This window comes from Malus domestica, chromosome 17 (genome assembly GCF_042453785.1).
Source record: "Malus domestica chromosome 17, GDT2T_hap1".
Classification (NCBI taxonomy): Eukaryota; Viridiplantae; Streptophyta; class Magnoliopsida; order Rosales; family Rosaceae; genus Malus; species Malus domestica.
This window is the reverse complement of record NC_091677.1, coordinates 1,905,442-1,933,351: the sequence shown is the minus strand read 5'-3', so window position 1 is coordinate 1,933,351 and position 27,910 is coordinate 1,905,442. Positions and strand designations below refer to the sequence as shown.

The window sequence follows — 27,910 nt, the reverse complement described above, 5'->3', positions numbered from 1 at the left end:
ATTGCTCCATTGTGATGTTTGGGGTCCATCTCCCATCTCTTCTGTCAGTGGCTACAAGTTCTACTTGTTAATTGTGGATGAGTTTACAAAATATACCTGGTTGTTTCCCATGAAATATAAATCTGAGGTGTTCTCTCTTTTTGTCTCCTTCAAAGCTTATGTTGAAAATATGACTGGCAATACAATCAAAGTCTTGAGATCCGATTCAGGGGGTGAATTTACTAGCTCGCAGTTCAATTCATTTCTATCTCGCTATGGTATTTTTCATCAGTATAGCTGCCCTCATACACCGGAACAGAATGGATGTGTCGAACGAAAGCACCGGCATCTCACAGAGACTGCACGGACTCTCTTGGCTTCTTCTCGCGTTCCCCATCAGTTCTGGGTTGAAGCTTTTTCCACTGCCCTGTATCTCATCAACCGACTACCAATCTCTCAACTGGACAGATCTCCCTGGGAACTTCTATTTCGTAAATCTCCTGATTATTCAAGATTAAAGGTCTTTGGCTGCAGCTGCTATCCTTGGCTTAAACCGTATACTTCTTCTAAACTGGATGGCAAAAGCACTCATTGTGTTTTTCTTGGTTACAGTCTTCAGCATAAGGGGTATCGGTGCTTAGATATTCAAACTCAGCGCATTTATATATCAAGACATGTGTTGTTTAATGAAGGACACTTTCCTTTTCATGATGCACAACATATTCAGCCTTCTTCAATGCCACAAGGTTCGGATTCTCCTTCTCCACCCTTCACTCTTCCATTTCCCATTTCTTCCCATGCTCCAGCATCATCTACAGCGTCACCAGTCCCTTCTTCATTCCCTGTTTCCTCTATGCCGTCTTCCTCTCAACCTTCTCCTCCACCTTCATCTTTACATTTGCCATCTCGTTCTTCCTCTTCACCTCAACCTCATATTCCTACCAACTCTCATCCTATGATTACCCGATCTAAAGCAGGTATTTTTAAACCTAAAGCACTCTCAGCAACCAAACATCCAATTGCTATGGAAAACTTTGTGCCTACTACTTATCTGCAAGCATCCAAACATGCTCACTGGAATCAAGCTATGTTAGAAGAATTTCAAGCTCTTCAAAGCACCGGTACTTGGTCTCTTGTCCCCTCTTCTCCTCATCAAAACATTGTTGGTTGTAAATGGGTATTTCGCATTAAGCGCAAATCCGATGGCACTGTTGATCGATACAAGGCCCGTCTTGTTGCCAAAGGGTTTCACCAACAAGAGGGCATTGACTTCAAAGAGACCTTCAGTCCTGTTGCTAAACCCGTGACTATTCGCATCTTATTGACTCTTGCTGTTCAACATGATTGGTTCCTAAATCAGCTTGATATTAGCAATGCCTTTTTGCATGGATTACTGAAAGAGGAGGTGTTTATGCAACAACCTCCTGGTTTTGTTGATGCTTCTCAACCTTCCTCTGTGTGCAAGCTCCACAAGTCTCTTTATGGCTTAAAACAAGCCCCTCGGGCCTGGTATGACAAACTTGGTCATGCACTGCTTTCCCTTGGTTTTATCAATTCCCAATCCGATTGTTCGCTGTTTGTGAATACCTCTCCTCATCTTGTGATTGTATTAGTTTATGTGGATGATATCATTGTCACCGGCCCCCATACTTCTTCTTGTCAAGCTTTCATTCACAAGCTCAGTTCCATGTTCCCTGTTAAAGATCTCGGGCCTCTCCACTATTTCCTTGGACTTGAAGTTCATCGCTCATCTGAAGGCATTTTCTTGTCCCAAGGCAAATATGCTATGGATCTGCTTCTTAAGACTAAAATGGAGGGCTGTAAACCTTGTGCCACTCCACTTGGCACTACCAAATTAGATCATCTCGGCACTCTGTTGTCTGACCCCAAGGAGTACAGGTCCATCGTTGGTGCTCTCCAATATCTCACCTGGACCCGGCCAGATATTTCTTTTGCTGTCAACCAAGTGTGTCAATTCCTTCATTGCCCCCGAGATACTCACTTCCAAGCAGTCAAACGTATTCTACGGTTTCTCAAGAGTACTGTTGATCACGGTATCTGGTTTAAAAAAGGTTCTCTGCACCTTACTGCTTTCTCGGATGCTGATTGGGCTGGCTGTGTTTTTGATAGACGTTCAACATCCGGTTATTGTGTTTACTTGGGTTCAAATCTCATCAGTTGGAGTGCTAAAAAGCAGCCAACGGTTGCTCGATCTTCAACTGAGGCTGAATACCGCTCTCTTGCTCTTACTGCTGCTGAAATCACATGGATTTGTAAGATCTTCAAAGATCTTACTTTTCCTCTCTCTCACCCTCCTACCTTATGGTGTGATAATGTGTCTGCTATTTCTTTAGCTTCTAATCCTGTGTTTCATGCTCGTACGAAACATATTGAGATTGATTATCACTATATCCGGGAGCTTGTTCTTGCAGATCTTATCACAGTTTTGTATGTCAACACTGAGCTTCAGATTGCTGACATCCATACCAAGTCTCTGCCTAAGTCCCGGTTTCATTTTCTCCGATCCAAGCTTTCTCTGGGTGCTCCACCGATTAGCTTGAGGGGGTGTAAAGAGATATCATATAGTTAATAGATTTTACAGCTGTATTTTTTGGTTTTACAGTCTTGTAACTAATCTCTATGTTAAGAGATTAAATTAAGTATAATTAGTTACTAAGCCTAATTAGACAAATGTATATAAACTGAGTTGTATTTTCTTTCTCATTAAGAAAAGATATAATAAAAGATCCTCTTTTCTTATATACTATGCATACAAGCTTTCTTAGGAGTGACAAACATTACATTAGTACTACAGTTGCACAATATATCACATACACCATTAAAAATTTATATCCAGCGTTTAAATTTTTTATTGAATATTCATTCACCATAAGTAGACATGTAAATTTGAATGAGAAGGGGAAAGTGCACCAAAAGAACATAGATGACGGGAGCAATAGCATAGGCAATGATTGGAGTAATATTCCGTGATTTGTCCTGAAGCATGATGAATAGAGCAGAAGAAAAGGCAACCATCATGGCCATAATGGAGATGAAGAGTGTGGAAATGCCTATTATCATCTTTGTGGGTAAGGATTTGAGGAAATCATTTTCAGTATAACGCGATATATGGATGGCTATAAACATCAATGCTGAAGCTGCAGAAGAAAAGAGCGACATAGCATCCGAAAATATAAAAACCATAAATAGCTCATTGTTTAAGAATATGGGAAACCCTGTTTCTTGGTTGTTTCCACCAGGAACTGTGAATGCTGCAGCAAACATGATTGTAATAATAAGGCCATTGAGAACTGTATAAGAAGCTGCTGTATCTTTCATCCACTTTTCTCCATCCTTGAGCAATTCCTTGTGTTTCTCGGTAAATAATTCACGGGGTGTCAAACCATCTTTGTTTAAAGATGAGGCTCCCGAGAGTGGAACCACAATACTCTCTACCTTCTGCATTTCATTGAACAAAAACATATATATTGTAGTGATATGAGGTGATCGTGTTCTTAAAGTAATTAGAAAGGGAAAAAATGCTTCATTTGATACATGGATATAATGAGGTAGAATTTATATTATTCTTAGACGGCAACGGCATGGAATAAAGCGGATAAGAAGTTAAATTTCAGGATATTAAGTGACACAATTTGAATTTCATGGGGTTAAGTATGCGGATTGAATTTCAGGGGTCATAAATGTAATTAAACGTACAAGAATAATGTAAAATAATATTCTAACCTTGTACCATTGCCATTCTCTCTGCATTTGCAAGGCTGCACCTGCAATACCATCAAGCTTTTTCTTTGCCAATGGAGATAACATCCCTGCATAATGTAGAATGCTGTTGCCGGAATCATCTCTCAAACTCGTAATGAGATTTCTTTGAGGAATCCTGTATATAAGGCTAAAAACATTTTCGTGACGGCATTCAACAGCATAATGAAATATGTTCTTTCCGTCCTTGAAGCCTCTGAACAATAATTCTGGTCTGGCTTTACATAGAGTTTCAACGACCTCAACAATCCCATGTTGGACAGCACTGTATACTGCTTCATACACAGGGCCATCCCTCATTTCTTCATCAGTTAACTGTTTTATCTCGTCACACATATAGTCCAAAATTTGACGTGACCGAACATGGGTCAATTTCAATTCACGAATGTGGCTGATTCCTAGGTTGACATTCAAAATAATGTTACAACTCACAACCACATTTTTACCAATAAATAAATAAATCCATAGTTTCAACAAATGAAAACTAGGAGCTGATTGAATTTGATAAATCAACCGACATGATTCAACAAAAGTGTGTGAAAAGTTAATTGTATTTATCATTTTTCATAAAAAATAAGTAAATTAATGTCCACGTACCAATAGACTCTAAAAGCCTCGATGGAAGTCCTTGTAATAAACCGATGACTGCGTCACAAATTTAAAATCAAACTTTGCTTCCAAAATTTCTTTACATGCTGATTAGATGATATATGGCAATGGAATAAGCAAATTAGAAAAAATAAATGCAAATATTATTTATATGCTGATAAGATGATATATGGCATAAGACTTGCCTCTTTGCACGCACACGTGCTAGAGACCTTTTTCTAATCACAGGCTCTATGCTCCCCAAAAAATGTATTGCATTTGTTGCTTTTCATTATAATTTTCAGGAGATATTTACAATGTATTGTACAAACAAAAGACTTTATTTATCACGCATCTCCCAAAACGTTTTCATGTTTTTTTGTATTTACTTTGCGTAGAGTAACGATTTATATGTTATTCATGAAGCCGTCAAAACAACAGTTAATTTTCCTTGTTAGTAAGTTAAAAAAAGGGTCGTACATAATTGAGTGCTTGTTGAGGAGAGCTAGTGCAAAAGTGAAAATCAAGCTCCCTTCCCACCTTAGTTTTCCTATTTAACTAGGGAATTTTAACGAAAAACTCCGGGTACTGTTTACTTTAACGAAAATCTTAGCTCTGAATTTTTTTCTTGGTGAACTTGATGACATTACTAGGTTCATAATGTATTGAAGTTGGATGATTTCTTAACTGCAGTCTTGAAGTGCAGGAACTGTGGAACTTACAATGGTTGGCAGGCATTGTAGTGTACCATGTGCAGAGGATTTGGGAGGGTGCAATACCAGGTGGAGAATTATACCTTGAGAAGGTAGACTTTCCTTCATTTAGATTTTGACCTTTATGTCTGGAAAATAAGGTTTGTGATTTTGGTATGCATATGTGGTTCTTGGTTTTAAGAATAAAAGTTACGTTTGTTTTGAAATTGCAATTTAATTGATGTCTCTGTCTGTGTGTGTCTTTTGTGAATTTGTTTTTAGGGCTAAAGTTATATTGGTTTTGAAATGGCATGCTTGATTCCTTCAAAAGTAGGAAAAAATGGGATTTTTAGTTGGTTTATATAATCTTTTATACAAAGTCTTAAAATGCCATGCTTGATTCATTCAAAAGTAAGAAAAAATGGGATTTTTGTAGTGAAATTGTCCTATTTTGGTTCAATGGTTCAGGGAATATGGACAAAAGTTACATTGGTTTTCAAATGGCATGCTTGATTGATTCAAAATGACCTGCGAATTAACTGTTCTAATCAGTAATTCCCCACTCTGAGAACTTGAGACCTTGGACTGATATGCATTTCTGAGATTTATTTATTTAATTTTTTTATAGAATATTTAAAGGTGGTTTTAAACTTTTAGTGTAATTATAAAAGTATGGATCTTTGATTCCATATAAATTGCTGTTTATATATGTGAATTCAAGAGGGGAGCATTTGTATGTGGAGGTAATAAGGAGGGGTGGCTTTGAGAAGGTTTGGTTATCTATTTTATCTGTAGTTCTTCATTTCGCTTCAAATTTACTCCAATTTCCTCCTATCCTTTGTTTGGTTCCTGAGAAACTGAAATGGTAGGAAAAGAAAATGTTTATCTGTTTATTTCTCTGACCGTTGCAAGATCTCCATGTACCTCTTTGAAGGTACCCAAATAAAGATTAGATTTTTATTAATTTTTCTAATTGGAGTTGTTAATTTTTTCGATTTTTTGCTTGATTTTGTTGAATTTGATTTGAGCAGAGGGATATTTCATGTTAATTCTCAAATGTTTGTTTACGTGGCTGATAAGTTGTTATGTACATGTATTTTGTGTAGGAAGTTTGTTGGATTGATTAAATTTGATACCTTTGAACTAAAATTGTTTTGCTTTCAGAGTTTCAAAAATCTGCAGTAAGGGTTGGAGTAATTGAAACTTATTTCGGGCACAATAGATTATTGAAATGGTTGTCAAATCTGTTGATCTTTGTTTTTGAGTTTAACCAATAAGTTTTTTGGTAGATATAATGTTGGTCATGCAGGGAGAAATTGCTTTTTCTGATTCGCAATATTTTTCTATTGTGAGAATTTATTTTGAAAGAGGTCGCACTTGGTGCGATGGCAAGTGCCTTCGCCCATGAGCGGTAGGTCTCGGGTTCGAGACTTGGGAGCAGCCTCTTCATAAATGGGGGTAAGGCTAGTCGACATTCACCTCTCCCAGACCATGCGTAAAGGGGAGCCTTGTGCACTGGGTACGACCTTTTTTTTTTAAAATTTATTTTGACATGATTGGAAGTGGCTTTGGTTATAATTTGGGTTTGCTGATCATCTGTACCAGTGATCCATCTTGCTTTGATGGAGAGCGTAGATTTGGTGTTGACAGGGATGGGTATTGTGGAGGACCCTGTGCACTCGGTGGTGACTTTGTCAATACAGATGGAGCTCCTGCTGATTTCAAGCCTTCTTTCGGGGTAATTTTTTCTGTTGCCAATAGTTTCTAATATTTTATCGTTTGGAAGGTAGGAAAGCAATTGGCTTTGTTCAGCAATGGAGCTCACTATTTTCGGATAATTTGATAGTCTGTTATCTACATCCATGGAGCTTTTTACTGATGCCTTCATAAACCTAAAATTTTTACTGCCCATTTGTGTTACATGACTAGAATATTTACTCACTTTTGGAATACGATGCATAGTCTAGCTTGAAACTGACTCATAAGACGAGCTGTAATAGTTCTCTTTTTGGACTTTGACTCATCTTCCTTTCTTCTTACTTGCCATGTCTTGGCATATATTGCTGCGCATCGTCTGAAAACCTTAAAATTTATCTTTGCTTATTGCTTTTGTATTGCAGGGCCCTGGTTCTTTTTGTTTGGTTGCTAAGAAATTGAAAACTTTTGTTTTCGGAGTAGCTTAGAAGCTCAAATTGAATTGTTTTTTGCTGCATTTATGAATGTTCCTTTCTGGGTTTTGATTGGTACTGAGGAATTTCAAAACACAGCCTTTTTTTTTTTCTATTAATCAAGTTCTCATATGGGTTTCCTTAGATCACAGTAACTTTTGTGGGGAAAGGGTTAAAGGGTTTTAATCGGCAGAGCTTTTAGCTTTTATGGATGCCAAGAAAATGAAGGAAATGAGCAACTATCATATGCTCGGTTTGTAATTAATGCTCGCATTCCAGGAACAAAATCTTTGATCACTAGAAGCATTGGTGAACTAGAAGTGGAGTTGAATTAAAGGTACAACCAGTGCAAGGGGAATATGAACAGGTATTTATCCTTTTGGTTATTGGATTCCTGTTTTTTGATACTTATAGTTTCAATCTCTTGCAGACTCTTCTGTTCAGTGATATGTTCTGATCCTAAACTCGATTCACACTGTTTCAATGATATTCTTAATGAGGCAATAACTGCAGGTGCGTATGTTTATTAAGCTCCAGTTTCATGGTAATTTTTGTTCATGTTTTTATGCTTGGATATAATGTTTGTATTTATGTGATTGAAGGATTACATGGATTTCAAATGATTCATTGGACATAGTCATTTCAGTTTCAGTTATTACATTAAATCTGATCATTTTGTGGATTATATTATATCTTTATGGTTCTAACAAATATGAGCTTATTGTCAAAATGTGGATTCATTCTTTTAAATCCTTATATCCAAATGAAGTCTTTGTCTCTTTATCTTAAGAAAAAAGAGAGAAAATTCCAGTCCTTCTACCACAAATTTTAAGTATCAATGCTACTGGGAATCTTCTTTTTCTAAGTTCAGTCCTGGCTTACAAACCATGGCCGATTGGTTCTTAAAGATATTTAAAATACAACCACAGGTGATAAGATTCACAATGAATGTTAAATCAGATGGCCCTTCTAGTTAATTACTAAAATTCAAAAGTTACATTCATTTGTATATGGACTATGTAATTATATTTCTTTAATGAATCGATGCATATTTGTTTTAACAATAAGAATTCATCAAATATTCTGTTTACAAAACCTCATTAGTCCAAAATTTTAAGCTGTTTTCAATTTTTCTTAATTTTTTTTTAAATTTATGCATCTTTACTCAAAATTTTAATTTGAATATTTACATATGAAAGTCTAGTCATTTTCAATGAAAAATGGTTATATGTCATCATATATGATACCTATATATCACCTAACTAAAAGCACTTCAACATATCAAACCATAGTTAGAGTTTTGAGATGTAACATACCTGTGCTATTCCTTTGATTGCCTTGTTCATTTTCTTGATTTTGAACATGTATACAAAAATCACTGATGGAACGATCATAGTCTATGGGTATTCCTATCAAGAAATACAGCTTCCTCATTAAAAATACCCCTTGCAGATGGTGTCTATGACATAAGACCATCTTATTTGATGGAACGAGCATGCTCTATGTATATAGCTACCAAGAAATATGACTTCCTCATTCAAAATACTCCTTGTAGATAGTGTCATAATTGGTAGTACCCATTTGTAATATGATTTAAGAAAAAAATTAAGGAGACCATCTTATCTGAACCACCTTATGAAATTCGTGGAAGGTGACATTTGTACATGCCACACATAGTGTTGAATAATTTGATGTTAGTAAGAGAAAAGGAAAGATATTACTAACTTGTATAGATCCACTGTTGCCACCAGGATTTGAGCGGCATCCCACTACGGAATGCAGAGGGCACACTAGAAATTGCAGATAAAGGGGAGTCTATTTTGTGGCCTCGAGTACATGCCATGCCTGGGCTACGCTTAAGTAAATCCCATGGAATATCTGTATGTATGTATTTAGACCAATTATTATTATTATTATTATTATTATTATTATATATGCTATATATACATATAGGGCTTCTCATTTTACTACCTTGAAGTATCGTAGTTTTTAAAATTTCATACATCAATTTTTTATTTCATCATAATGTCAACCTAAAGTGAGATTTGTGGGACACTTTCATACTTCTGTTAGTTTTTCCATTAAAACCTCCGTTAATGCGTGATGTGGCGCCCACGTAGGGTCATATTGACATGTGGCACCCATTCATTGTCTACATAGCCGCCAAGTCACGCGTTAACTTAAGTTCTGATGAAAAGCCTATAAAAGTATGAAAATCACAATCCTTACTTTATGTATGACACTGAGATGAAAAAACTTGATATATAAAAGTTTGAAAGCCACGATATTTTACGGTAGTAAAATAAGAATTACCCATATGTGGATATTTAAGAAAGTGTTATTCACACACTTATTTTTTACCTCTCAAGCACCTTTGTTAATTTTTTGTCATTGATTTTTTTCAGTTCATTTGATCGAACCGTCGAAAATTGAGGGAGGTATAGGAATAAAAATAGATGTGTTGATATCACTACATTATATAAAATGGTAAATGATTCCCTTTTTATTTATTTATAAAAATAGGAATTAGCTGTGGAATTCACTGCATCAAACTTTAACGATCTGAACTGTCTATTTTTCTAATTGCACCTCATGGATCATCATTGCAAAATATTAGCCAAATCGAAAATATTTAAGACGTTTAATTATGTTCAAAGAAATTAACACACATTGTTATATAAAAAACAATGAAATTTTATTTTGATAATTAAATAGACAAATGGTTTCAGATTGAATTGAATTTTTGCAAGGATGATATAAGAATCGATACTTATAAATTAGACAGTTTGGATCGTTGAAATATGATGGGAAGTGAACTCCACACCTAATCCCCTTTTTTAAAAAAAAGTAAAAATCCCTTTGCATAAGGGGTTTGTGTGTGTATATTACACACACTGCAGAAAATTTGATTCGGTTAAGAGTAGGTAGTTTACCAAATTGTTTGGCAAAAATGCAAAAGACAATAAGTTGGGGGCCGTCAGGGCCTTCATCAGCCATTAGATCTTGGCTTAGAGTGTGAGGGTAGAGGTACCGAACTGTATCCCATTGGTCATGCATAGCAGCGATGAGAATCGGAATCATTTGGTGGCCCTCTTCGGCAATACCGACTAGTTTCTTGTTCTTTGCAACCATGCATTCAACCATCTTGAGGTTGTATCTAGCAGCATAAGCAAGAGCCGTCCAACCGTTACTATCTTTTATTGCCAATTCTTCGTCCGTCATCAACTTTACCAGCTCTTCCACAATTTTCTCGTGCCCGAATATTACTGCGTTGTGAAGAGCTGTCCCCAATGAATCCATTTGTGTTGTTGCATCGGTGTGTCGGCCAAGAAACTCCTTCGTTGCCCGCAAATCACCCGTCCTTACAGCAGTGAAGAAATCTTGATGCCCCAGTTGCCGGATCTCATCTGTAAGGGTACGTACGTAATTAATATGGCATTTTATACAAGGCATATTTGTCAATTTGTCATTTGAACTTGTATGGAGCTACTAATTCTTCTCTTGAATTTTTAATTTTAATCGATTCTCTTGAACTTTATAATTAGCCAATTTCCTCATTGATCTTTAATTTTAACCGATTAACACCCTGAACTTTTATAAATAGCCATCTAACATTAGATTTAAAAAAAATTCATCCAATTTTTCATTCATTTTGATCACGGAAACAACACATGACAAAGGTACAAAGGCAAAAACGACGAAAAATTGAATGATAGTTTTTAAAATCTAACACTAAAGGGAGAATTGCCTATTTATAAAAGTTAAACGTTATCGACTAAAATTAAAGTTCAAGGAGAAAATTGACAAATTTAAAAAGTTCAAAGACATTGCAACAAATTCGTAAGATAAGGTATTGCAAAAGATGAGATATTGTAATAAATTCGTAAAATGAGATATGACATTGTAATTTTTAAGACATGAGGTATGAAATTGTTGTTTAACTCATAGTTAAGATAATTTTATGTAATTTACCCTAATATTAATCATAGTAAAATAAATAAACCTTGTCATGTGCAAAGAAAAAAATATAAACATTTTTTTTTTAATAATAGCAAGTTGACATGTTATGATACTTGTTCATGTTCGAGTTTAGTAACGTGAACTTGTGGCTCAAGTGGGGGAATTAATAATGGTCTGGAAGGGGTTAAGATGTGGACAACGAAGATTATAGGGAAGAAAAATTAAAATTTTAAATAGAAAAATAAAAGAAAATAATGCATAAGATAGAGATAAAAATGTTGAGTCGCGTCTTTGGGACACCTAATGATCAAGGGTTTATAGTCACCAACCCTTGAATTTGATATCAAGGTTTGAGATTGAAACCTTGAAAGCACATCTATTTATTCTCCACGATTCTTCCTTTAATGTTAAATTCAAGAATGAATGACCATGCATTCCTTACGCAAAAGGAAATCAAGAGAACCTTTCATATAGATTTAATACTTTGATGATAGATACCTGGGTTTTTTATTCGAGAGTTCTTTGCTGCCATGCTCAATCTGAAAACTTATCAAAGGAGATTTTAGTATAGGTAGACCTTGATCATGTGTTTATATAAGAAAACACAGAAAAAAATAGTGAACCACGTAAACGTAATCAACACTCACACTTGGATAGAAATGGGGAAGCCTTCAGAGAAAGCTTCAGCTTGAATTGGGGAACCAAAATAACAACTCACAACTCGGTTTCAATCGATTCGTTTTTTTTCCAAAACCGAAAACCGATCCGTCGCAATTTCTCTGAAACTCAACGGAGTTCTGCAGTGGACTTCTCCGCCTTCGATCTGTGTCAAAAACTCGCCATTTTCAACAACCAAAACCACAAACTTGATCTACCCGAGAAAAAGAATAATCTACGGTGGTTAAAGTTCTTACTTCGTCGGGGAAGCGACGGGGCTTGTTGGGAAAGTCGAACCCGACTGAGGTCGTGGTGGTCCGGCCTTGGGTCCAAGTTTGGGACACGTACAAAAGACGCGGCCGTGTTGAGTTTTAGGAGTAGACCACGATGGTGGTTTGGAGGTTGATCCACTGGAGGTAGTTTCGCTCTCTGCAGCGCAGAGAGAAGAGGAGTGAGAGAGGACAGGAAGGGAGAAGAGAGAGAAGTGGTGCCGATCGAATGATTTCCTCAAACGTGAAAGTTTCTGTATATAAAAGCCTCCTTCACTAGAAGACAAAACAGATATTTTCTGTGACAAAACATCACACGTGAAGCACGTGTAGAATAGCTATGACTGTAAATTTACCACTTTGCCCTTAAACTTTAAACGAACCGAACGTCACTTTTTTGTTACTAGTTTGATTTGGGTTCTGTTTGCACTCATATGTTAGTAGTGACGAGTAGTACTACTCAAATACGACAAGATAGGAAACAAAATATGAACTGAGCTTAAACGTCCACGTGGGATTTCACTTAGCTCAACCTGAGCATTTTGTCATTTTACAACTTTGGGGAAATAAATTACAACAAAATTAGGGACTGTTGGAACTAAATTTGAGCACCGCCGTGAGTGGTGGTTGAACACAAATTCAAGCAACCTGCAAAATATTAAATAATCGTGAGCAAGCCTAGGACCGGGAGTGTACCAGCCAAAGGATCTTCAACGGTCAAGTTAATGAATGATTTTAGACTCAAGCAGTGGATAAGAGAATTAAAGTGTTTAGATTGCATTACATTATTGATGAACCCTAGATGAGTGTATTTATACCGTGGGGAGAGAAACATTTTTAGGATAGAATATTCGTTCTAAGTTGGGAGAATCCTAGATGATATCTAGAAGTAGATATTGCATCATAATTTGCGGTGCACACAAATTCCTAGATTGTAGGAACCCCAAGACTTATAAAATTTGATTGGTCCATATTCAGATCAGATCGCGTGTCTTGTGTAACAAGCATGGTAATCCAATAGAGTCGCAGGACTCTGCCTAGTGCCCCAGAGTAGATTGATGGTGGCACCACTTCTTTGTCTGTTACAGCTCTGTCCCTGGAAAATTATGGTCCCACAATGGCTTATAACTATCCGTTTGAGAGATAACCCGTTCCCTTTGAGGATGAATTGTTATTCAAAGACCATGCTTTTCAGAGTAAGCTGAAATACATACCGTTTTAGTCTTCAATTTCTTGTGAGCTAGTCTGATTCATTAAAGGTAGATAATTAAGTCGTTCTCGGTTCCATCATGCATCCATTTGAAATCAATCGTCATGATGATGCAGCCTCCATTTTGCGCTCATACTTCTTAAAAGCAACCACGTGTCTCATGTATTAGCCTTGATTCTCTCCTGCATCGATCTCTAGGCTGGCGACTTTTCATTTTCAACGGTGTGATCTTTTGATGATTCACCTTTAAATAGTCCCATTAAGGTGGAGCCATAAATAATTCCAAAAATCCACAAGATGACATGTGGACTTTTATCCAATATAAATAAAATTGCCTTTATCAAATGGGAATGGGCAGGGTTCTCAAGTGTCCCGCGCGCAGCTTAGTATCATTGCTTTGTTCCGTATAAGTAACATTTTCAATTCAATTTAAAGATAAACAATTCAATTGCAAGAATGCATTTGCATTTTTGGGCATGTGTTCTGCACTAAATTTACTATTTCATTTTGGTTTTGGTTCTTATTTTGTCTAACTAAATTAGACTTATTTTTTCTTCTAAAAAAATATTATCTACACTAAGGGGGAAGCAGTAGGACTTAGCCTCACAATGAACTTGCAATAATGTGGTTGAAACTCGCATTTGGTGAGAATCGAACATAAATGATTTCGATTTCACTAACATATTGTAAAAATGATCTATGAAGTGCAATTTAGAAAATAAATTGGGAGAAGGGAACCTTCATACCTTTATTTTTTAGTGGGAGTTGGCACCTTCATACCTTTTTTTATTAGGAAAACTAACGAAAAGTCCAAAATAACTTCCCTTTTAACGAAAAACTCTTTTTAAAGGTATAGTGAATAGTGACAGTTAAAGATAAAAATGTGGTTTTTCGTTAAAAGTGAACAGTACCGGGAGTGTTTTATTAAACCTCCCTTTTTTTTTGGTAGGAGTTGGGACCTTCATACCATTGTTTCTTTCCTTGCGATTTTGACACTTTGTATTCTTTCCTTGTTAAATAAAAATTTTTAGAATAATTAATAAAGTCTGGTGGTCCAGTGGTAAATGTCAGATTGTGAGGCTTTCTTCAAATTAAAAATGGGAAATTTTATTTAAACTCAACTAACCTATCTTCAAACCCAACTTAAATATTTTTGCCATTAAATTCTCCATTTTGCCCCGACGTTATTTAGAAAGTAAAAATAAATTAAAAGAACATGAACCCACATATCTGCCCACCACTTTTCGGCGTCTTCTTCATTGACTCCAGCGTGAATCTCTTGTCCCCGGCGTCTCTTAACCACCTTCTCTTTCGTATTATCTCCCTCCTCTATTTCTCACGCTCTTCAATCATAACGCCGGCATTGGAGGCCTACAAGCATAGTCGAAGCTACGTGAGGGCGAGGAGTGGCGGCCGCCCTTCCTTCTCCGGAAAACATGATTAGGACCGCTTCAATTGAAGCTTGCATAGGTGGTGTTTCGTGGTAATCCTTGGCTGAGAAGGAGCTCCTTCCTGCAACTTCCATGTCAAGGCGTTTGGCATACGTCATCGAGTCCGTACAAATGGAGACCAAAAGCCATACGTCGACGAGTGCTTCTGCTGCCGTTCAACTACTTGAAGCTACGTTTGTCGCAACTCATTCAAACAGTCGGATACATGAAGATCAAAACCAAGAAGCCAAAGCACAATGCTTGATAATGCAAAGGAGAAATAGATTGAGAAAACCCATGTGTAGAACTTCCTCTCTAGTTACAAGTTTCCGAGTGGTACAGGCCGACAATGCGGAGAACCACAAATGTCTATGGCCGAGAAGGGATGGCGGAGTCGTCGATGAGGAAGGCGTTGAGCCGAAGAGGGATCATTTATCTTGTATGGACAGTTCGAAGTCAAAACTTGTGGAAACTGAATGGTGTGCCATATAAGGCGGTTGTGATGCTAAAAGAATTTGAATTGAAGTTGAAATGGAGAATCGCCGTTGAATCTTCCGTGGGGTTTGAGGTGGAAGAGAACCACTGGGTGTGGAAAGAGATTTCAGTTTTTTTTTTTTTCAGTTTTAATCAAAGGGTGAATTAGGAATTTTAAGAAAATATTTTTTTGCATTGGGTGTAGAAAGAGGTTGAATGGGCTCCAATAAAATTTCCCATTAAAAATTGAAGGTCTTAAGTTCGAAACCCGCTGCTAATGTGGAAGCCAGACTTGTGACCAAAGGAAGGCTGAAATGGCTCTGTGAGTCTTCCCGGCTCCCAAAAATGATGGATAAAGTGGATAACTGTAGCTTGTCACCAATTGTCTTCCCTTGTAAGAAAAAAAAAAAGCTTGGAACCTTCATACCCTTATTTGTTCTTTGCGATTTTGACACTTTGTATTCTTTCCTTTGGTAAATAAAAATTTTGAGAAAATTAATAAAGTTTTAAGGGCCTACCATAAAAAAAAAAGAGTTTTAACAAAACACTCCCTGTATTGTTCACTTTTAACGAAAAACCACATTTTTACCTTTAACTGGTATTATTTACTATACCTTTAAAAATGACTTTTCATTAAAAGAGAAGTTTTTTTGGACTTTTCGTTAAATTTTCTTAAAAAAAACCGTTAAAGGCCCTCATGTGGAATATCATACTATACAACTATATACATCTTACGGAACAAGATAGCAAACTAGAAATTTGACCAGCAGGTCTCTCAATAATAAACCAATTAAGCAAGGAAAATATTTACTGGATCGGAGAGGCAATTTTTAAGTTGACTGGAAGATTCATGGTCTATCATTTCTCATAAACAATTAGTTATGACAATAGGAACAACAGTAGGGCACATGATCCATCTTGGAAACAAACATCAATAATTATTTTCAAAACGAAAAGAATCCTATTGGGGTACATTAATGTTTTGGAAAAAGGTTTGATTTTTCTTAGAGATTGTTCACACAAGCTAGAAAATTTCTACTTGTTCACATTAAGAAATATCTGTGCAGTTGGTGACCAACTTAAATGTGTTGTTCATTCACAGATATGTGTTCAGCCAGTTTGATAGTTTAGGAGATGGATTGTCTGCCCTCCCTTTCCCATACCCTCCTCATACCCTCCTGTTTTGTACGGTCACGGTTAAGCCACGTCAATATTTTATGTTAATTTTTTTATAAAAATAATAAAACAAAAAACAAATGTTGACGTGGCTTAATCGTGACCGCACAAAACAGAAGGGCATGAGGAGAGTATGGGAAGAGGAAGGCAGACAATCCATCTCTGATAGTTTAATCTACTCCCTCTCTGGTACGATAGCAAGGACCAAAACAAAAGGATTAAATGTCGTCGGGTCTACTACGTATTATGACAAAGGTCACATAACTTTCACGTAATGAATGTATGGCAGCAATGATGTATAGAGACATCTGACTCTAGCTAACAGGATATCCTGCACATATTTGAAAATCAACATCAACAATGGGATTTTCTATTATCTTGAGGTATTTTAACAGCTAGATATTTAGTTAAAAACGTAAAAATTAAGATTTGGTTAAAAACACAAAAATTAAGACTATTAAAAATTTTGAATAATCCTATGCTCCAGAACACCATAACTTTTTTATCAACAGTAAAAAAAAATTAAGTAGGAAAACAAAATGTGAATAACTAATAATAACAGGTGAATTTAGTTGCACATATATGAGATGGTTAAAGGGCCTATCAGTTGGTAATTAAATTCTTAAAAGCGTGGAGAGTTTCGGGTGAGGTAGCCATATGGAGTGAAGCAACACACTGATAAGAGGCGAGACTGGAATGTAAGGGTCTCGCTCTCACATTTAAGTGCGTTGTTGCATGGGCCAATCTCTGAGTGGCAAGAAGTAGTGGTTAAAATAATAGAGAGTGTCTAGTTAAGTAGTTTTCTATAATTTGCCACTTCACGAACACACATAGTACACATAATTGTAGGCAGATTTTGATACCAAGATTGAAGGTTCATGCCTAAAAGGTGAACACGAAAGAGAAAGTAGTAGTACGAATACTACTATCATCGCTTTCTTGAAACTATACTTATAAAAAGCTCCCCTAGCCTATAAACAATCTACTTGAAGATCTTGCCGAAAGGCCAGAAAGGTAAAAGATTACCCTTATATTGAACAATGATAATTTTGGTCCTACCTCTTCTAAGTTTTGGTGGTGGGACACTACAAGAAAATAGGGCTTCAGTGACGATGGCAAAGCGTCACAGAATACTACAAATTCATAGTATATGTGACGAATTTCGATCGTCACAAGGCTCGTCACCTATGTAGCGTCACCGATAGTATATGTGACGAATTTGTGATTCGTCACCTGTTCTTAATATACGTGGCGCCCGATTCCTCACATATTTTCAAGCCCAAATGCTAATCTTAACTCAATTTGTGACGTTATAAGCGTCACAAATCCTAAAATTATGTGCTGAGTAGGTATATCGTCACCTACTCCTTTAAATTATTTAAATTATATTTTTATCCATTTATTCTTTTACATTTTATCATTTTAGTAATTAAACTAGCATTTTAGCTTAATGAATTCTGTAAATGGCAAGTACATACTATGAAACTCAATGAAAAACAATTCTTATAATTCAAGTATGGGTAGTTTTTACATTAACATGTCCAAAGTAACCTACAATACATCCCAATTGTAGCTTGAAAAAGATAATATCATAACTAAAAATATTGAATTGGAGTTGTCTGCTACAAAATCTGTAGCATCAATAATAGGCAACGTAGAAGAAACTAGCCCCTTGAATAGGTTCAATCTTTAAAGCTCCAGCTGCATCACCACTTTTCATTTTGTAATCCATTCCAGTAGACATATCAAGAACTGTTTCACTCAAACAAAACGGTTAGGTAACCCAAATGTTGTTCAAACGCATAACTTACAGAAAGCATTATAGCAAGAAACAAAGTGTTGATACACAAGATATATCCCTTCTACAGTACACTTGACCAAAAGGTATACATATTAACCCCTATTTAAGTTATTAAACCACTTTACCCGTATATATTTGTAACAGCGCCTGGAAAAATAGGTGGTGATATAACAAATACCATGATTGACCTGCAAAAGACAGAAATGGATTCACACAAGTTATTTGCTGGCCAAGCTAGTTGGACCTTTTTTTTCCATATTAGTGGACCTAACCGAACACAAAGAGACCATTCTTGAAAAACAGTGAGACCCAAATATTCAATCCCAAATGACGACTAATTTATATATAAAGTAAAGCAAGTAGACTTAGTGAGAAACAAGAATTCCAACTAAAATCTCAAACAAAAATCCATCACAACAAAAGAGAATACAACATGCACAAAATTACTCATATGAGCTAACAAAAGGGTTAGAAGTCAAGCAACCAAGTACCAACCTGTAATTGAAAATTAATATAAAAAAATGAGTTAATCAAACATTCGAAATGATCCAAATGTAGATTCCCAAAAAACACAAGAAAGAAAAATATTGAAGTATATTACAAAACTCTACTAATCTACACTAGTGAAGGGAGAAGAGTTTGAACTTGAGACGCAGTTGGTTGACTAAGAATGTCAGGGCAATCCATCACTCATTATTGACTCTTTGTTCCCTTTTTCTTTCTCTTACATGAAGAAAGTTGAAGTTGCACTCCAAAACTAATTGAAAATAGACCAAACTTTTCTCATAATACAAGATTTAACTTTCCAATAGCACCACACAACATTTTTCCATTTCTAAATCACGACCTCAAAAAAACGTACCTCACATGCATTCTATCATGTCATTTTTTAGAAAGAAAAAATTACTATTATTAAGGAGTGAGGGGAGAGTTCCAAACTATTACATTAATTGAGGGAAAGGGAGGGTTTCGAACCGAGACACATAAGTAGAAACTCAACACCCAATCCAATAGGAATTAGTAATTTAGATTTGAGATTAGACATCAAATAGCGAGTTGAATTAAGTTAGGACAAGTCAGACTCAACCTACTAAAATTGAACCATATACAACTAGTATTGTAGGATAAGTGTTAATTTATATGGTCCTCTTTTCTGATGGACCCTTTGCCTATGAATTATTCTCAAATGTCACATATCACCGTATATATTGTTATCTTTCTTTTTCATAGCAACTACCAATTCAGCCCCATTATATTTATGTGGTCCCTCCAAATATAATATCCTCTCACGCCAAATATAATATCCTCCAAATATAATTTGTCTCCTTTGGCACTAGCTGTTTTAGATTCCAATAGAACCTCACATTAAAAAATCACTTCTCCAGAAAACATAAATGATAGCTCTAGCAACCGACTACAGAGTATAAAGTGGTAACTTAAACAATTATGTTTGTTTTCATCCTGCATCAAAAACAGAAGCATTCTAGAAAATAATTTCATCCTGCAAGGAAAATAGAAGCATTCCAGAAAAATAATTTCATCCTACAATTCACAGTAAAAAGAAAAATACGACAAAGTAAAAAGCAAATAGAAAAATTGATTAAAAATCCTCCATATATAATAATAAATCTAGTTTAAAATCCTCAATCATAGAATTAAACAGTCAGGCACAAATACATATATGTCACAACCCGTCCCGGAATTTTAATTCCGAGGACGTGAGATGACCAATGTGACCTTAAACAGGATTAAGGTGTGTAATTGTATGACATTTGTTTTACTTTAAGATCTTAAACTAGGGTTAGATTTATATTTGTATGTGTTAATTTGTGCTTGGACTTAGGTAGGGCCTCCTACCCTGAATTCCCTCCCTAAAACCCGTAACCTTTCTTCTCTCTTCTTCTTTCATTTCAGACTCTCTCTCTCATTCTCTCTCTTACTCTCGAACTCACGGCAACCACCAAGAACCACCACAAACTTGTACCAACGTTCCATTTAAGATCACTATCGTGATCCTGAGAACTTCACGAGCACGGGGATACCAATTTCAGGTGAGTTCCATTTCAAAAACCCTAGTTTCTAAAGACCCCGTGAATTGACACTGTTCATGATCTTTAAAATGGTTGTGTTTTAGGCTAAACTGAGGTCATAGCGAGTCTTAGGAAGTTCCAAGGATGTTCGGAGTGTAACATTTGGAAGTTTTGGACGTCGGGTTGAAGAGTTCGACGTTTGGCCGATTTCTCGAAATTTTGGAAGGTATGATCTAGTGGTTTTTAGTGTTTAAAAACCTTCCAACGTGATAGTACATGTTAAATGCTTCATTTTGGTATAAAATGCGAAGAAATTGGACGAAAAACGAAGGAGAATAGTGGTTTTGAAAAATTACCCAGTTTCCGGCGCCGGCGACGGTCGCCGGAGCTGAAGGTTGAAGGTGACGGAATATTCCGTCAAGTTTGACGGAATATTCTGACGCCGTTAGTTAGTTTTAACAGTTACCGTTAGAAGTTAACGGAATATTCCGAGGAATATTCCTAACGGCAGTTACTGTGCCGTCAGTGTGCCTGGCACGTGGCTGCGCGTGGGCCGCGCGTAGGTCCGTGCCACGTCAGGCGCGTGAGGACTCCAAAAATTATTTTAAAAATATGGGGATGATCCTGAGGTTGTGTAGGTCACTGTGGTATATTCATATACCCAATTTGAGCATCGTATGAAGAATTTATTTACCTAGTTTGGCTTAGGTGCGTAAATTGTGCGTTAAATGATGTTTTTTAGTTATTTCACTTCTAGGTGGGACTTATAACGAGGACGAACACATCCAGGGGCGTCAAGGGGGTTACGACCCGGCAACATACCAGTGAGTGGGCATTTGTTTTTATATATATACCTATATACTCGATTTCCCCAGAAATCAAAATTAAATGGAAAGTATATTGAAATGAAATGAAATATGATTTGATTGCCATGCATATAACGTTATGAATATTATGAACTGTCGTATGATGCATATATGTAAGATGGTGCTAAGGACGCACAGGTGAGTATCAGGTGAGTATTTAATTACTGTTATGTTGATAATGATGATATATATTGAGCTTAAATCCTGCACCATGGTTTAGTGCTTATAGTATTCACCGCATCGCACGCTCGCCTTGGATCCAAGTAGATGCTGGTCGCACAGTCCACGCGGAGTGGGTGCGACGGGCCAGTCGTAGAGTGTTAGTGAGATTTCGACTGGTGGGTGACCTTAGATTATGTGTACAGATGATTGATGAGAAAAGCACTAGAGCGTAATATTAACCATTAAGTCGTACAGACTACATTAGGTGGTTCCGACTTATGTGCAGAAGGTCGGACAGGTCACAGAGGTGACTCCGGCAGAGTGATAGTGATAGATTTTGAGCTCTAGGTTCAATCGTTCAGGGTCATTAGAGGACCTCGGATTGATTACTATCTTTTACCTGATTTATATTATGTTAATGCATTCATACTAAACTGTTGAAATTGGCATGGTGCATTCTTTATTGAATCTGTTATAAGAATGATGATCGAGATGGTTGAGATATATATATGCTATATACTATTTTTCTGGGAAAGTATACAGGTTTTCCAAAAAGGGGTTATAATTGTGGATTTATGAAATGATTTGGAAAAGCTTTATTTTCGCCCACTCACGTTTTCTGTTTTTCGCCCCTCCAGGTTCTAGTTGATAGTTGAGGCGTTGGTGGCCTACGAGGACTGCTTCGGCGTTCTGACAGACTAAATAAATGTAGGATTTCACCCGAGGGTGTTGTAAATTAGTTATGATCCTACTTGACTGCACCTAGACGCTTATGCTCTGTTTTTGTGTGTTTAGTACACTCTTATGCACATAGAATGCTAGGTTGTAAATAACTGCAATTAGTGGTTTTCTTTGACTCGTATTTTTTTTTTATTAAATCGTTTCCGCTTGCGTTATGGTTACGTCACGCTCACGTGACGGCCAGCACGTCCTAGTCTTCAGGTTAGGGTGTGTCATATAGATCTAGAAAAATAAAAACCAAAATTTACCCAAATTAGAGGCTACAAAGTGCGGATGTGCAGGCAGAGGGCTGATGGAGGCATGTACCTGCAAATTCAAAACCAAATTTAGAAAAAAAAAATGATAGAAATTTTTTTAAAAGAAACTTCAATCATATCAGATTGGGTTGAGTGTACGAAGGTGATCGTACACTCTTAACATTCATCCAGACATGGATAGAGCCAATGAAGGCTCATTGGGGTCAAGTGATTCGTTTGTTATGTTGCCGATTACAATTATATAATACACACGTGTTATCTTTGAAAAAAATATAGATATCTAATGTCCAACATACCTTCATACTGCATATACTTCACATTAATTATTATATGAGCAAAAATGGTTTTGTTTTGTCATTCAAACCGAAAAACCTCTCTCTCGCGTAATCTTGTATTAATATTTTTCTTATCACTCTGCTACTTTCCACTACTACACTGACATTTTTGTAACATTAAAATTGTGATACATCATCATTTAAAATCATCTCTATTATCATATTGGGTATAAGCTATACTGTAATAAGGTTTTCTTAGTTGATTTTCTAGTTGCCCCCACTACAAGAAATTTCTAGCTCTGTCCCTGCATCCAGAAAGTTTTGTACTTCCCATGTCCATCTGCTCATTGCTTTTTTTGGTCGCCACTAGCAGTGACAAAAATCGAAGGCAATGAAATAGTAGCAAATTAAAATTAAAGTTTCACATTATGTGGATCTGATTAAAACTGTACAATTTCACCCATTATTAATTAATTTTCGAAAGAGAAAGGAAATTGATAACTGGGTATCTAAGCTTGGCAACCAAATAACGGATTGAAGAAGAAAATCCAAAAGACAATTAAAGAAATGTAGGGAAACAAATAAGTACCTTGTTTTCGCCTGAAGAACTCGATAGAAAACCGAATCTCTCTCTTTCCCCAATTTGGGTCCTGTTATGTCAGAGAGAGGAGAAAGCTAGAGAACGAGCAGCAGATGATACTGAGAGAGTGGCCGAGCAAGGAAGACGAAGGAGAGTGGTTGTCGCCGTCGTTGGCAACCACCAGTGGTTGGTCGTTGGAGTCGGGGTGAAAGAGTAAGCAAAGGGGAGCTGAAGACGGCCGGAATGGGTGAGAACAAAGAACTGAGTGAAATAGGTTTTACACTTTGGGGTTTTGATATTATTTCTTCAGTATATTTTTACTTTTTATTTTAATACTATATGTGACGAATGGCATAACGTGGCCTTCTTTTTTTGTTATGTGATAAATTTTAAAGATTCGTCACATATTAACATTTCATTCGGCGGGAAAAATTTTCACCCAATAGTTTGTGGTGAATTTAAAAGTTTATGTGACGCAAAGTATTTTGGTGTCCAGTGAAAATTATTATGTGATGGTTTTTAAAAAAGCGTCACTTATTTTACCTAAATGTGATAACTTTCTGCTCGTCACAAAAAATTCCGTCACCTAATCGATGTTTTCTTGTAGTGGGACCTTGAATTGAATCACCACTCACCACTACTAGTATTTTCTTTTATGGATTAATCTCAGTTTACTAAGTTTCTTGATTTTCAACATTTGATATATGAAGTTTTTTTCATCCTAGAATAGTACCTAAAATCATAATTTTGAGACATTTTCATACATCCATTAACTTTTTCGTCAGAATCTCTGTTAACAGATAACGTGAAATTCACGTGAACAATAATTGGATGTCACGTGTCAATATGGGATCCATGTGATTATTAAAAATTAATAAATAATAAATTTAAAAAATAAAAAATTTACAAGGGCACCATCCTCCCTTGCTCCCCCTCCCGTTGTCTTCCCTGCAGTACAAATATGCGACGGAGGGCGTCGTCTCTCATCCATATTTGCACCAGTCCGAACGACGAGCCCGAAGTCCATTCTAGCACAAACACATACACAATCAACCTCCTCTCTCATCCAAATCCACAACCTCCCATCAATTCCCCAATTTCCGCATATTCAATAATCTCAAAATCACCACCAAATTAAGAAATTTCAACACAAATTGAAACGGAAACCCTTGAAACTTTCGAGAAATCCAATTTCCAAACCCCTAGGATTGTTCGAAATTTGAAATTGGAAATCCTAGGCTCTCTTTGGGAACGAGAGATCCAATAGGGCGGCAGTGACGGTAGCAAATGGGAAAGAAGTGGAAGGGAAGTCAATGAAAAGGAAGAGAGACAGAGAGAGGAAAGGAGAGGAGAGAGATGATATCCTCGTTAGTGGTGTAGGGAGTCGAGGAGGGAGGGGGTGGATGCAGAAGAGAGAAGGGAGAGGATGAAGGGGGTAGGCGCAAAAGAGAGAAGGAAGATGAGAAGAGAAGGGATGTAGTGTTGGTGTGGGTATCAGGGATGGGGATGGTGGGGTGGGTGAGGGGACGGGATAGAGCCCAGATTTTTATTTTTATTTAATTTTTAATATTTTTAATATCCACATGGACACATATTGACACATGACATCCAATCATTGTGGGTGTCATGTCACCAGTTAACAGTTGATTTAACAATAACCTTGACAGATGTATGAAAGTGTCCCAAAATTATGACTTTAAGTACCACTCTGGGATGAAAAAAACTTTATGTACCAAATGTTGAAAACCAAAAAACTTCAGAGTAATAAACTGAGATTAACTTTTTTTTTTGTTGTTGAATTTTGAACTAGTTTATGTGTATACGACTTTGCTAAATATCAAAATATTGCACTACAAATTATTTGAATATATTTATCAGAGCTTTTATTTAAAGGAATTTTTGTTTTTTTTTTCAAATAAGGACTAGTTGTGAGACTCATTTTACATCGAACTTCAACCATCCAAACTGTTTATTTTTTAGTCTTCATTTATAAATCATCCTTATAAAAAAATCAATTTAATCTGAAACCATTTACCTATTTGATTGTCATGATGAAATTTCAAATTTTCTGATAACATAATGTTTGTCAATTTATTTGAACTTAATTAAATGTTTTAAACATTTTCAATTTCGCTAACAATTTATAAGGATGATCTATGAAATGTAACTTTCAATTTCGTTAACAATTTATAAGGATGATCTATGAAATGTAACTTAAAAAATAAATAGTTCGTGTCGTTAAAGTTCAATGAGAAATAAGCTCTCCAACTTATTCTCATTTAAAATATAATTTTTTTTTTTGACCCTACACCACCCCACACACACACCCACCAGGTTTCGAACCTGCGACCTAGAACTACCCCACCCCTTACCCACCCTCACCACTAGGCTATTCCTAGTGACTACTTCATTTAAAATAGGATGAAGTGCCGATTTAGTCCATGAACTATCACCTCAGTGAAAATTACGTCCCTAAATTATTTTTTCGGTAAAATAAGTCCCTAAATTCATTACAAATTGCTAATTTCATCCCTACTATTATATTCAAAGCTATTTTATCTAATTTTTCGTTAACTTAAGTCACTTGACACACTTTAGAGTGTAATACCATCATTTTCATGTCTATAAGCCTTTAACATTTCATATAGGTTGCGAATTTAATGTCTAATTTACCCTTAAAAGTTAACTTAGACTATTTCTTCATGAAAAACTATCAATTTATCCTTCAAAGTTAACTCTATAAACTATTTCTTTATGAAAAACTATCAATCTACCTTCCAATGTGTATCACACGCAAGTAACGTGACTTAAATTAACGAAAAATTGAATATAGTAGTTTCAAATATAACATTAGGGATTTAATTGGCAGATTTTTATAATTCAGGGATTAATTTTTCTGAAAAATAGTTTAGGGACCTAATTTTCACTAAGGTGATAATTCAGGGACTAAATTGGCTGTTTACCCTTTAAAATATAATTAGAATCTCTTTAAATAAAGGGCCTGTATATATCTTTTATTGTATCAGAGCTCTCATCCTACTTCCGCACGAGTCATCATGAACTGATCATACCAAAACCTCTTTAGATCTTTATCAAGATACATGAATTTTTCTCTCAATCATATGCCATATTTGTATACATTGCATGATTAAACTTGTTGCCTTTGATTCTTTGAATGAAAGCCTTGTGCCCACTAAATTTTACAATGGTCTCACAAAAAATTTGCTGGTAAAAAAAAATGTAACAATATATTAGGCAATGACATCCCACCCCTTTTCTTATTTTATTTCTTTTAATTTGATGCCGTTCCATAATATATTTGGGAATAAAGAAAAACTATAAACTTTTATGAGTAATGGAAACACAAGCTACATGGTGCACTATTTTATGTGTTATGATAAATGTAGATGACATAATTGAGATGCTCATTTTCAGGGTATATTAATAGAAAAAGTAAATTCACGTATTATAATTTTAGTGAAATAGGAACGTTACGTGGCTATATTCTAGATACAATACTAAAAAATTGCTCAAGAAAAACGATCAAGCTAGTGGAGATGGAGGTACCTGGCCCTAGTATGTCTATCTATGGTTTCATCATCACAAGCCATATTTAATAAAGGAAAGTGTTATTCACACACTCATTTTTACCTCTCACACACTCTTGTTAGTTTTAACCATTGATTTTCTTTAATTCATCTGATCCAACAATTAAAAATGAAAAATAGTATGTGAAAAATAAAAGTGAGTATGTGGATAACACTACTCTTAATAAAACCAATTAGGTCATACTTATTGAGTCCATAAGATGATCACAGACTTCACCAAGAGGAGCTTTCTCTTGTGCATGCTTGAGACTGAAATTTAAATATTAGCTTAGGATTGTGGGTTGGTTGGATATATGAATAGTTGGAGTATCTTTTGGAACTTGAATATAGATTAAGCCCAACCGAGTGTGATACCAATGATTCGAGTGGCAATTATTGGTTGATGGAAGATATGTTATATATATCTTTTAGAAACTTAATTAATGACCTGTAAACATGCATGCTCATACTAGAATACATAATTAATTCGAACATAATGTCACTACATATATAATTCCTAGCTTGCTTTTTTTATTCTTGATTAATTATAAAATTGATTAGTAAAAAACATGGTGAATTAGGCTGACTGGTTAAGGTACGTGTTCAGACCTTTACACTGAGTTTGAATCACCATTAGATAGATTATTAGACATGCATTCTAACAGTACCATTTTTTACTACTAGCATGTCGAACATGTGCTTTTGCACTAAACTCCCTTCACGTAATGAAAATTTTGCTCAATTTTTCAGTCGTCTTCTTTCTTTTGTGTCAAATTTTTAGTCATCTTCATTACCGTTACACAGAAAATGAATTCGATCCGTGTTTTGGTTACCTATTTGTCACACATTTGTATAGTAATCAAGCTTGCAGAGGAACCAAAATCGGTTCTTAAAACATGAAAATAAGTCGGGGAAAAATGTAATATATTGCGTGGAAAGCATTATGGATTAACACGTGTAATACATTGCAGAGGAAAAATGTAAGATATTGTAGAGGATCCAAATGGCTGGATTACAAAGCTAAGAAAAACGATCTTTCCTTTTGGTTGGATTTTGAATTTCCACGAATTGTGGAAATAGAATTTCGGTTTGGGCGAGCAGCAAGCGGATAGAGGAACAGTGGCGTTGCTGAGCAGATTGTACGCCGTGCACAACATCAACGAGCTTGGGTGAAAGTTGCGAGCATGGCAGCGAGATCTTGGGTAACCTCCCCCCCCTAACACTAAGT

At 36.0% G+C, this 27,910-nt stretch overlaps 1 protein-coding gene and 3 long non-coding RNA genes across 4 annotated transcripts; 2 read left to right on the top strand and 2 right to left on the bottom strand.

The window, feature by feature from the left end:
- Positions 1-2,671: 2,671 nt before the first annotated feature.
- LOC139193789 (ankyrin repeat-containing protein ITN1-like) lies at positions 2,672-12,320 on the bottom strand. The gene is made up of 9 exons (XM_070817473.1): positions 12,082-12,320; positions 11,886-11,990; positions 11,666-11,713; positions 10,141-10,614; positions 8,933-9,085; positions 8,524-8,616; positions 4,357-4,404; positions 3,724-4,157; positions 2,672-3,438 (listed from the first exon to the last, which is right to left on the bottom strand). The coding sequence occupies exons 3-9, from the start codon at positions 11,697-11,699 to the stop codon at positions 2,860-2,862; spliced, it is 1,815 nt and encodes a 604-aa protein (XP_070673574.1). The 5' UTR covers positions 11,700-11,713; positions 11,886-11,990; positions 12,082-12,320; the 3' UTR covers positions 2,672-2,859.
- LOC139193792 (uncharacterized) lies at positions 6,640-7,859 on the top strand. The gene is made up of 3 exons (XR_011578273.1): positions 6,640-6,777; positions 7,487-7,544; positions 7,638-7,859. It is a non-coding gene; the product is annotated as an uncharacterized lncRNA (long non-coding RNA).
- Positions 12,321-17,869: 5,549 nt separating the features above from the next.
- LOC139193814 (uncharacterized) lies at positions 17,870-23,448 on the bottom strand. Its single transcript, XR_011578309.1, has 3 exons — positions 23,105-23,448; positions 22,232-22,289; positions 17,870-18,372 (listed from the first exon to the last, which is right to left on the bottom strand). It is a non-coding gene; the product is annotated as an uncharacterized lncRNA (long non-coding RNA).
- Positions 20,049-22,104, top strand: LOC139193815 (uncharacterized). Its single transcript, XR_011578310.1, has 4 exons — positions 20,049-20,235; positions 20,319-20,440; positions 20,972-21,038; positions 21,881-22,104. It is a non-coding gene; the product is annotated as an uncharacterized lncRNA (long non-coding RNA).
- Positions 23,449-27,910: the final 4,462 nt, after the last annotated feature.

Excerpts from the sequence above, each read along its gene's own strand:
- LOC139193789 (XM_070817473.1), bottom strand. The coding sequence starts at position 11,699 with ATGGCAGCAAAGAACTCTCGAATAAAAAACCCAG. Across the intron at positions 8,617-8,932 it reads GCAACAGTGGATCTATACAA|GAATACCCATAGACTATGAT; the intron begins GTTAGTAATATC and ends ATTTCTTGATAG. Across the intron at positions 3,439-3,723 it reads GAGAATGGCAATGGTACAAG|AAGGTAGAGAGTATTGTGGT; the intron begins GTTAGAATATTA and ends AATGAAATGCAG.